At 55.0% G+C, this 10,993-nt stretch overlaps 3 protein-coding genes across 3 annotated transcripts; 1 reads left to right on the forward strand and 2 right to left on the reverse strand.

Moving 5' to 3' along the window:
* Positions 1-135: 135 nt before the first annotated feature.
* On the reverse strand, positions 136-1,888 carry VDBG_03345 (transcription factor prr1; the record flags this gene model as incomplete). Its single annotated transcript, XM_003007160.1, has 6 exons — positions 136-384; positions 441-1,340; positions 1,405-1,545; positions 1,611-1,673; positions 1,730-1,762; positions 1,835-1,888. The coding sequence occupies 6 exons, from the start codon at positions 1,886-1,888 to the stop codon at positions 136-138; spliced, it is 1,440 nt and encodes a 479-aa protein (XP_003007206.1).
* Positions 1,889-8,345: 6,457 nt separating this feature from the next.
* On the forward strand, positions 8,346-10,002 carry VDBG_03346 (DNA primase small subunit; the record flags this gene model as incomplete). Its single annotated transcript, XM_003007161.1, has 4 exons — positions 8,346-8,569; positions 8,622-8,816; positions 8,876-9,322; positions 9,381-10,002. 4 exons carry the CDS (start codon positions 8,346-8,348, stop codon positions 10,000-10,002), a joined length of 1,488 nt encoding a protein of 495 aa, XP_003007207.1.
* A 114-nt stretch (positions 10,003-10,116) lies between these two features.
* Positions 10,117-10,968, reverse strand: VDBG_03347 (tRNA (guanine-N(1)-)-methyltransferase; the record flags this gene model as incomplete). Its single annotated transcript, XM_003007162.1, has 1 exon — positions 10,117-10,968. One exon carries the CDS (start codon positions 10,966-10,968, stop codon positions 10,117-10,119), a length of 852 nt encoding a protein of 283 aa, XP_003007208.1.
* Between the last annotated feature and the right edge of the window lie 25 nt (positions 10,969-10,993).

Genomic DNA, 10,993 nt, shown 5'->3' on the forward strand with positions numbered 1-10,993 from the left:
ATTCTATGTCGTCGATCGGAGGCGCGTTCTTCATGAGATGCGCGACGTGCTTTCGCAGGATACGCAGCATGCCGTCCTTGGTAAAGGGCTTGGCCAAAACATCGTTCAAACCTGCGAGGGAAGGGAAAAGTCATGTCAGCGATGCAGTCCCACAGTGATGACGCTACTAATGGTGGGGAACTTACTCCAGTTGAAATAGTGACTGATATCTTCCGGGCGAATGTTCGACGTCATGGCGACCACGGGCACATCGGGGTGCACCTCGCGGATCAGTTGCGTTGCCGAGACACCGTCCATGTGAGGCATGACAATGTCCATGAAGATCAGATCGAAATACCCGGCACCGACTTCCTTGCACTTGTTGACAGCGTCGATACCGTTTTCCTGGACAGAGTCAGCAACCTGCTTCCTACGACAACTGTGGATTGCCTGTCACATACCGCAACCTCTACCTGGCACTCCATCTGCGACAAGAACTTGGCTCCTATCCTCGAGCACGTCCTATCATCCTCGACAAGGTAGACACGCGGCTTCTTTGCTCCCCACAGCGAGTTGTCCTGCGGCGGTGCTGCCCTGCCAGCAGGGCCTGGCGGCGCCGGCGTGGCACCGCCTGGTGGGTTCGGCGTTGCCGGCCCCGGCTCCTGCTTGACCATGGTCTGGTTCGGGTAGTCATTGGTGAGGGTCGGCAACGAGTTGAGGGTGTACGGAATGTTGTTGAAGTGGTCTTGCGACAAGGGATCGATGCCCACATTTTCGCCAACAGGGTAGACGAGATGACGCATATTGACGTGGTCGGCCATCATGGGGGGCATGGAGCCCGGCTGGAACATGAGGGACGACGCCGAGTCGGGCGGCGAGCTCTGGGCGTACATGCCGTTGAGGCGCTCAAAGTCGCGTTCGACCATGGAGTTTGTCGTCACCGTTGACAGAAGCTCGCGGGCGCGGCGCAACTCGGGCGCCTGCTCATCCATGGTGCCGCCATTCATGTGGGCCGCAGCCTGGTTCGGATACCTACCAGTGCGCCATCGCTCGTCAGGACTGGAGAGGAAATTCAGAAGCTCATGCGTTGACTGCCTCTGTACGTCAATAGTCTTCTGCAGCGAGTGCACCTCATGCACAAGCGTCTTGTTGGCGCGTGAGAGCTCAACAAACTGCTCCTGCAGGGCCTGGACCTGCTGCTGTTGCGCGAACAGTGTCTCCTGGAGCAGGTTGATGGACTGGTTGGTGGTGAAGGAGTCTTCCGTCGGCTGGGCCTTGCGTTGGGCGGGCGCCTTGCGCCTGATGTTGTCGAGGTTGTCTTTCCTGTCCGCTCGAAACGCAGCATGCTTGAATTCCCAGGCCTGACGACACGGTCAGCGATCGCATGCTCCAAGTGGACAGCGCCAAGCCACCCTTTCTGCTCACCTGTTTGCCGTAAGGCGACTCGTTGTTCTCGTCGTTTCGTCGAAGCTTGTGAAAGTCATATTTATTCAGCTGGCGTACAAAGCTCGAAAAATTGCTGTGCTTGAAGTGCTTGGGCAGGATGTCGTTGGTGAACTTGTCCGTCTGGGATTGAGTTAGCGCACTGCAAAGCAAGGCAAACAGCCAGGGGCCAAGGCTATGCGATGTACCTCAAGGATGACAAAGGTGTCGCCCTCGTTTCCCCATCTCACAATGTTCGCGTATGCAGGGTCCTCGAGCATCCTGTGATGGTTAGCAGCCGCCGAGAGGCCATGGTCGTTGGACGGACGGCAGGGTGGACGAACTTGTAGAGCTTGCGAACCTGCAGTATCACTGTTAGCAACAGACCCGCCATGCGCCACACGATAGAGAGTTGATTTGGGGGCCAACGTACAAAGTCGCTCGAGTTATTCCCGCCCTGTGCGGCGCCATCACCTTCGGGAGGCATGATGCGTTCTCTGGCGGGAAGCGAACTCGGAGTCGTTCTCGCGCACTTCGGGTCGCGGCGCAGAGGGCGCGAGCGACAAAAGCCCGGGAGGTCGGTTGGTCGAAGGTCGCGACAAGGCGTGCGAGAGGACGTGCGAGAGATGCTCCGAAGAAAGTCTGGGTCTGGTCGTCGGTTGTGCCGTGCTGTCTGCGAGTGGATGGAGTCGTCAATCGTCGTCGAAAGGAGGGTCAGGGTCTCGGTCTCCTAGACTCCGCCGAGAGAGGTTTCCAAGTAGCCAACGTGCTATGCTTGTATCGGCAGCAAGCAAGGCGCGCGGCGGGTAGGGTGGGAGGAGAAGGAAGAATGCGGGCGGCTGGTGCAGAGGCGGACTGGGCAATTCGCTAGCAATGCATTCCTCGCCAGGCCAATGTGGGTATGTCGAGGCGAAGCGGACCGCAGGTGTATTGGGGACTGGCGCGGATGAGACGAAGAGTGTGCCCACAGGTGTGTCGTTTCCAGACTGAAGGGAAACGGACGCGAGAGGCAGGTAGCGAACAAGACAAGACTCGGCCGACAGGCGTGGTAGGGTAGGAGAGATAGCGGCGCTTGGTGGGTGGGTGGATGGACGGAGGGATGGGCAGCGGCAAGCAGGCGGCAGGACTCGTTCGCTGTGGTAGGTAGTCAGCAGCGAGTAGCAAAGTAGTAGCAAAGCAGGCTCTCAGACCCTGGCACTGACGCCGGGGTTTTTTGCTTGGAAACTGGAGACCAGGTGGAAAGGAATGACCTGCAAGTGGAATTGGCGGGTTAGGATGAATGGTGATCCCTCTCTCTCTCTGTCTGCCTCTTTCGGCTACTCTTCTTGCTGGTGGACCGTCCCTCGTGCTTCCGCGGTTTCGTGCTTTCTCGTGTTAGGGTGTTCGGCGTGCTGTCGATGTATAGGCCTTGGCTGCCTCGGGACCCTTGCTCGACCCTCTTTCGCTCTCTCTTTCTGTATGTCTCTCTTTCTGTCTCTCTCTCTCTCGCTCGCTCGTCTCGAAGTGGAGCGACCAAGGTACGCGTGACGGGGAGGGGGATACGGGGTTCAATGTCGATAGGACAAGAGTCGAGAGGGCCGAGAGACAAGACATGAGGGTCGCCCTTACACCCTCGCACTGGGAGGGGACCCCCAAAAGCGTGGAGGGGGGGGGGACTAGCAGGCCCAGCGGAATTGGGTGACGAGACGACGAGACGATGGAGGAGGCAGTGGCTGAGATCGATTGCTGCGCCGTGCCCCAGGTGAGGGAAAATCTCTGGGGATCGGGACCCGGTTTCCGAGACACCGATTGGCTCACGATCCAGGATGCGCTCTGAGAAGAGTGGGGGATCACAGTGCTCGACCAATGCCTGGTCCGTGCCAGAGAAGCCCCGGGAGCACTGTCATGGCATCTCCTTTCCGAATCTTGGTACAGCGCCCCCATGTACTCTCGACTCCCTGAGTCCGCCTGCGAACTACCTATCGCGTTTTTGGGGTACCTCATGTTGTCAGGTAGCTGCCCGGCCCCCATCACATCACCCTAACGTAGGTACCTTAGGAAGCAGGGCCCTGTGGTTTGCCTTGGCTTGGCCCGCCTTGGCTCTTCAAATGCTGGCTCCCAAACGCCCCGTCCTGTGCCCTCCACGAGATACCTACTTACTTACCTTACCTTACCTTACCAAGGTATAGGCACCTACCAGTAGGCGGGCAAGGTAGGTAGGTCGATTTCTGGCCTTCATCAATCTCATTACCTCGGGGCACCAGTTCGCGAAACGCCCTCTCGTCCCCTCCCTTCCTCCCTCCTCCCTCCTCCGTGGTGGCGCCGAGGACGTGATGGATGGCGAGAAAATGCGAGAAAATTTGCCGTGAAAAAAAAAAATAGACTCCCTGCACCCGTCCGATCCCATCCCCTATTCACCCAGTCCCCCCCCCTCCCAAAAACCCATCCCTATCCCATCAGTTTCTCTCTCTGTCTCTCGTGAGCCCAGTCTCAGGGCACGTCCCGGCCCCGGGATACGCCGCAATGGGCCCTGCATGGAAGGGATGGAGACGAGTACAAGATGATCTCTAAATCGTGAGACTTTTTCGCTTCCCATGTGAGATGAGATCCCACCCCCCTCCCCAGGGTCTGTATCTTGTCGTCTTGTCTTGCTGTCTAGCGCCAGGTGTCTGGTGTCGAAGGCGCCCAGCGTGTGCCAGCTCGATCTCAATGTCTCACCGAACCCTCTCCATCGCTGGCCGTCTTAGGATTAGAACTTAGCCAGGCTCTGTTGATGCATCTGTTCCGAATAATCAGCCTTGCTATTGTCCCAGTCGAGACCAAACCGCTTCCGACTCCCGAGCGATCCAACCCGTCAGCTCTGCTGCCCTGTCTGGTCATGCCCCGGAGTTACATCATCTTGCTCCGGGCCAGCATGCAACACCCCCCGGCCCCAATGGAGCGGGAACCATGGCAAGCGCTCAACCCGCTACAGTAGTCCATCCCAACAGGTGAAAGATCGACCGTCTGTGGCTGGCGGACTTGCGCTGTTCAATGAGGAACTGTTTGCCGTTCCAGGACATTGGGGGTGCGTGAGAAGGGGAGGTTTGCCAGACGTCCTCGCCGTTTTGGTGAGACCGGTTGACCGCCAGCCGGGCACTAAACTGAACATGGCTTGGGCGATACCAAGCCCAATATCCCAGACAAGCTTGGAGGCAACAGACTTTTTTTTTTGGCCCTTCCTCTGTTGTTGATGCCCGCTGCCCAATTTTTTTTTTCGAGTTCGTTTTAGCCGGCGCACATACACAGATGCCCTCGATGGGCAGGTCGTCAGTGGGCTGCTCTGGATCGTGCACCAAACCTCGCCTAGGTCAACGATGCGACGATGGCCAGGCACCCCCGAACGCCTCTTTTTTTTCATGAAGTTTTTTTATTTTCCTTCTTCCCCCATTCCCTACCTTATTCTCAGCTGCCACTGCACTCCGATATATCTCGGCAATGCGCTCTCTCTGCCTCATTCTCCGCCTCTCTCGCTATCACGGTTCATTCACCCTTGTGCTCATGGAAATGTTCAGGGGTGAGTGACATGACACCTCTTGGGCCTCGATGTGGAACATGCGACAGGGGGCCAGGGCGAAGGTCAACAACACCACGTCAACAAGGCAGCTGATCGGCCACTGGTGCCAAGCCGAATGCAGGCTGGTGCGTTGTCCACAGGAAGTATGACGCCATCACTACATATCGCCTCATACCTACCGCCTGCCGCTCCAGCGTGCCTGGTTTGTCCGTCTCTCTCTCTCAGCTTTCACACTCACCCTCTCTCAGCCCCCGCCCCCCCTCAAGCCTTTCGAGGTCGAGCCGTCCCCCGCTTCACCCGATCGGACCGGGCCACCTTTGGCCGGAAGCGGCCTCGAACACAAACCAAGCCACCAGGACCCCGAGAGTCATCGCCCGGGTTGGTCTTTAGGGGTTTCGGGGACCCAGGGCCTGGACCGCCCATTTCCTCTCCACTTCATCCGTGTCTCGCCGCCGCGATCGTCATCCTTCGGGCTTGGGCCTGTCAGATGCTGCGTACTCTTGAATTGATACTGTGATTGATGATTGCGACAAAGACGGACAGCTTTCGTTTGAGCTGCCATGAATCTAGGCACGCACCCATGCGCGCATCAATGGTTTCCTCGTCGTAGTACACATTGCATGTGATGAGACGTTGCATTCAGCACGCCTCGAGCGCTATCTAGGCTATTCAATTGAAGCCGTATCTTGTAGTTGCAGGAGGTAAAAACAGGCCTGAATAAGCATCTTTGAACAGCATGGCGTAGAGGCTGATACAACCTCACTCGCTCGAGGGTGACTCGCGGTGAGGTTGTCGGTGGATGTGAATCGTGAGGTCGGAAAGGCCGCTTTTCGCCGATACAGGCCTTAACGCGTATCCTGGCTGTCGAAATCATGATAAGGAAGGCTTCATCAGCTGACAATGTCGCATAAGCATGGGTACACCCTAGAGCATCATCTCATAAGGGTTCTGACGACTAGAGCGCCATGTGCTTAGCTGTCAGGCCGACGTTGATACAGTAATACATGTGGCCGCCAGATCGCCCCATGTTAGAGCTCTGTGTCTCAAGCAAGCTCAGCAAGCACTGCATTGATACAAACGGGCAACGAAGACCAAACTTGTGAAGACGTATAAATGAGGCAGACAAGGAACCTTGTCTGAGACGGCGAAAATGGAAAGTGCAGTCCTCTGGTGTCGAGTAAGAAGTGTGGAAAAAAGGCGCCCAGGCCGGGGAAGTTATCAAGGATATGCAACGGTAATTATGAATGGAAAACGACCTACGTACACACTCCAATTGCAAGCTGGGTCTGTGTGCAGCTGACATTGAACGCTATTATCGAATAGGGGTCGAGAGGTCAGAAACTACCAGGGGGCATAAACTTGGCGAGCTGGCGGGCTGACGATCTATGGGATTTCTCAAAAATTGCACTTCAAGATAGCGGAGGCATGTAGGATTCAAGAAAATATTCTCGCCTAAGCGCAAGAAGTTTACTTAAAATACCGTGCTGGGGCGACACGTACTGATATCATTGGCTTGTTGACTGTGCTTGCACCATGATGATCTCAATCGGTACGCATCTACATCACTCCGTTCTCTTCAATTATCCATTTCGGAAGACCTGTCTCCTGGAAAATAACCGACAGTCGCGTACTTCCTCGCAACATCTAACAAACCAATGACACCTCGCTGTCTTGAAGAACCGCTATTGGCTTTGCGCAAGTTATATAGCCTATTCTCGTGCTTGTGCAGCTCCGTGACGAGTGAGCCTGTCTTGGCAATGTCGATCCTCCTGCAACGTTTGGGCAGTCATCCTCCTTCCAGAGCAATTACTGGAAGTTGGTAGATAGGGTGAGCTCGAGGCCTCTAAGAAAAGAGCTTGCTTCCGGCACAGGGCAACGCAATAAAAAGCCACTCTCCCACAATCTCTCGAGCCCATGCTAACTCAAATCTTCCACATTGCGAAGCGTATCCGTGTGAATAGTTCGAGCCGCATTCGCTCGTTTTTTTCCCTACTATCAGCGATGCATTTCTTGTTCTTCACCGTGTCGGTGCTGCTCGGCAGTGCTGTTAGCGCTTTGCTGCCTGATCAAAAGGGGTTGCCGCTTTTGGGGAGGGAATGCGAGGAGGATGTTGTGCCCTACTGTTGTAACTGGATATCGGATGGGGACTCGGGCATGCACTGCGAAGGTAAGTCCTCGTATTCGTATGTTCAATTCATGGCACATACTAGGCAGATAGTTGTTCATTGCGCAATGCTGTACTTCAGGACCTGGAAAAGTACCCTCTCTTGATGATTGCGCCGGTTTCGATCCACCAGCATTCCCTTGTTGTTGGAGGAAAGATGTAAGTGGGATTGATCCTGTTCTGCCTTTTTGCCAATGTGCTTGATATGCTGACAGAAACCGGCCCTCGCAAGGGGAAATGGGCAAATTGTCCCGAGCCGTGACGATACAATGAGGTCTTCACGAACGGTGCTACTTTGGTCTGGTGGCGAGACAAGGAGCCTGTGAAATAGGTTTGGAGCTGGACGGCAACTCAAAACAATTGAACGGCTGACAACTATGTGGCCATTTTTAATACCTCGCCTGGGTGTGCCAGGATAGGTGTGCGTATATAGCGACCAATAGGACATGCGGGAAAAGCCTTTGAATAAAACTTGAAATCTGCCGGCCAGATACAAGTTCTAGATTTCGCTCTGTAGGATTTATAACCTGAAGACGGGCCCTGGTGTCGATTCTAGTGAAATGTTTGAACCCAGCTACATTCACTTGGTCCCCGAGAACACCGAACTTTACTCTTCTATACCCTCCAACGAATCTAAATACTGGTCTAGAAGGCGTATCAAATGCTGCGGGTGGGGTTGTTTTTCAAAATACCAGAAAACAATATTCGAGAGCATTCAAATATTGAAGTATCAAGTTAATGTGCCATTATAATCGCTTGGTTTTAGTTCCACACCGGAATGTTTTCGGGCCTCAGGGCCATGGGCAGATGGACACAGAGCAACATTATGCTGACGGCGCCAGCATTGATGATCAAAAGCAAAAAGATGACTACTTCCCGACTAGTGGATGATGAACATTCGAACAACAGCTTGATTTGTAGTGGATAGCCGGTGTAGTTGTTTGCTTGTTGACTTGCTCAACGACTATCCACTGCCTGAAGCACCCTGTGTGAACTGGGCGGTGTCTGCATGACTAAGCATCGCCATTCACTGTACGCGTGGGAACGCGGTCAGGACGCGACAAGATTGCCATCTACCCAGTGCACCACCCCACATGCTAAACCGCACCCATACAGATCGCAAATCAATTGCAGTCGACAGGCTGCAATCTTTCTTGCCTAGCACCTCAGACCCTAGACCTTGATATGCCTCATTCTGTTTCGCCAAAATCGAACACTGCCTCTGAGCAGAATACGCAAGAGACAATGGCCGAACCTTTTCCTGGCACCGCCGAAACCCAGTCAACCGAGGGAGACGTGGCGATGGCTGACGTGACCGAAGACGCCGTCGCTGTCCCGGCAATCAAGGCGGAAACCAAATTAGAGGAGCTGTTTGATGACATGGACTCGGACGAGGAATTTCCGAGTTCGCGACCGAATGGTGCGCCGCCCCCTAGCTCGCCGCCTCTTGCGACATCACAATATCCTTCGTGAGTATCGACGCGACCCAGACCACGGGGGCGTCAGCTGACACCGATCTAGAGACATTGCCGGTATGAAGGCATCAGACCCAGAGATCATGAAACTTTTCTATCAACGCCTGTTTCCCTGGAGGCAACTCTTCCAGTGGCTCAACCACAGTCCGACGCCCACGAACGACTTTGCCCATCGCGAGTTCGCCTTCACGCTGCAGAACGACGCATACCTGCGATATCAATCTTTTCCATCCCACGACCTGTTAGTGACCATGGAAATCTTGCACAATGTTGAATTTGACTGACCAATGTAACTTATAGCCTCCGCAAGGACATTCTCCGCCTGATGCCGTCTCGATTCGAAATCGGCCCCGTGTACACCACCAACCCCCGAGACCGCAAAACCCTCCGCAGCTCGAGTGCCTTCAAACCGCTGGCCAAGGAGTTGTGTTTCGATATTGATTTGACGGACTATGACGATATTCGGACATGCTGCGACAAGGCCAACATCTGCATCAAGTGCTGGCAGTTCATCACCATGGCCATCAAGGTCGTCGACGTTGCGCTGCGGGACGATTTCGGGTTCAAGCACATCATGTGGGTGTACTCCGGAAGGAGAGGTGCTCACGCCTGGGTGTGCGACAAGAAGGCGAGGACAATGCCGGACCAAATGAGGAGGGCGATTGCAGGGTATCTGGAGGTTATCAAGGGAGGCGCGCAAAACTCGAAGAAGGTCAATCTCTGGAGGCCATTACACCCCCATCTGACGTAAGTCTTACTGCTTCTGAAGGCCCACCCCCGTGGCATCAGTACTGATGTGCAACAGGCGGAGTCTGGAAACTCTCAAAACCCACTTCCAGGAAGACGTTCTCGAAACCCAAGACCCATGGGCGACTGCCGAGCGCGCTGAACGACTCCTGCAGCTTCTGCCCGACAAGAATCTGAATGAAGCCCTTCGTAAGAAATGGGATGCCTCACCAGGCCGCTCCTCCACTTCTAAGTGGGCTGATATCGACACCGTCGCCCGCAGCGGTGCGAGCAAAAGTCTCGATGCGCGGGCGCTAAGGGAAGCGAAACAGGACATCGTCCTCGAATACACATATCCACGCCTCGATATCGAGGTTTCAAAGAAACTGAATCATTTGCTCAAGTCGCCTTTTGTCGTCCACCCCGGCACCGGCCGTGTTTGTGTGCCTATCGACACAAAGGCGCTCGAAGAATTTGACCCCACGACAGTCCCGACGGTCCAGCAGCTTCTTTCAGAGATTGATGAATGGAAGGCTGATGAGGAGGAGCCAGAGGCGCCACAGAAAAGCGTGCAGGATTGGGAGAAGACAAGTCTCAAGCCGTACATTGACCAGTTCCGATCATTTGTAGCAGGACTCATCAAGGACGAAAAGGATATCAAGGTGAAGAGGGAGCGTGACGAGGAGTCCATGGACTTTTAGTAGGCTGGCTGGCAGCGTATGAATGTATGACTGGGTATTATCGAGTATATTTTTAGGCGGCTTCAATGCGATGTATACACGGCTGGGCATTCTCTTTTCCCTCACCTGGTCTACCTAAGTGGCAGGTGCAGGCGCATTAGCAACAGCGTCAGTATCTACCTGCATCTCGTCGCTCTCAAGGGCGCCCTTGTTGCCATTCTTGTTCTCGGTCGTGGTCTGGTCCTCTTCGCTATGCTCGTCATCATCCTCTTCATCTTCCAGTCTGCTGTCATCAAGGTCAGCACCGGTGGTGTCACCCTCCTCCGCCGAGCCCCTGAGCTTGCCACCTTTCCTCTTGGGAATGACCTCGAGAAACGCCTTGCCCCAATCGCCGGTCTCCAGCCACTTGAGCATGATCTCTACAACGTGATTTGTGGCCAGGACGCGGCGACTCGCCATCTCCAGGTATTCCCCGATAGGCAGCTTTGCCGTACGGATACCCCTTTCTCTCGCGCGCCTGTGGCACAAGCCCTTTTCGCGGTTACGGTCCACAAGACCCCCGATGATGTAGCTTGTGTTTGGCTCCAGGCGGTCCAGGGTGTTTGGCGACTCGGCAGACAGATAGACGATCGACTTGAGGTCTTCTGCAGGCTCAGGCTCCGCCTCGGCCTGTGGTGTCGCGTCTGCCTCGTCCCTAAACAGCGCTGGCTTCGCACCCTTTCTCGGCTGGAGCACATCGATCAACTGACCTCCGTCGGGTCCCTTCATTTCCTGCTCTGCCGCCTTCGCCGCCTCGATGTAATCACCCTCAATCAGTTTTACGCCCTTCCAGTGCAGGTGCTGGTTGGCCAGCGTCGTCTCGAACCTCTCCTTCATCATACCCTTGTACGAGCTGATGTAGAGGTGCGACTGATACCGCGCGCGCCTGTTGTCGCTGTAGCAACGTGTGACCTGGCTCGACAGGGAGATGCGCTCGCTTTCGAGCATGTACTCTTCGAAATCGCAGTCGACG

Source organism: Verticillium alfalfae, genomic scaffold (genome assembly GCF_000150825.1).
Source record: "Verticillium alfalfae VaMs.102 supercont1.3 genomic scaffold, whole genome shotgun sequence".
Lineage (NCBI taxonomy): Eukaryota > Fungi > Ascomycota > Sordariomycetes > Glomerellales > Plectosphaerellaceae > Verticillium > Verticillium alfalfae.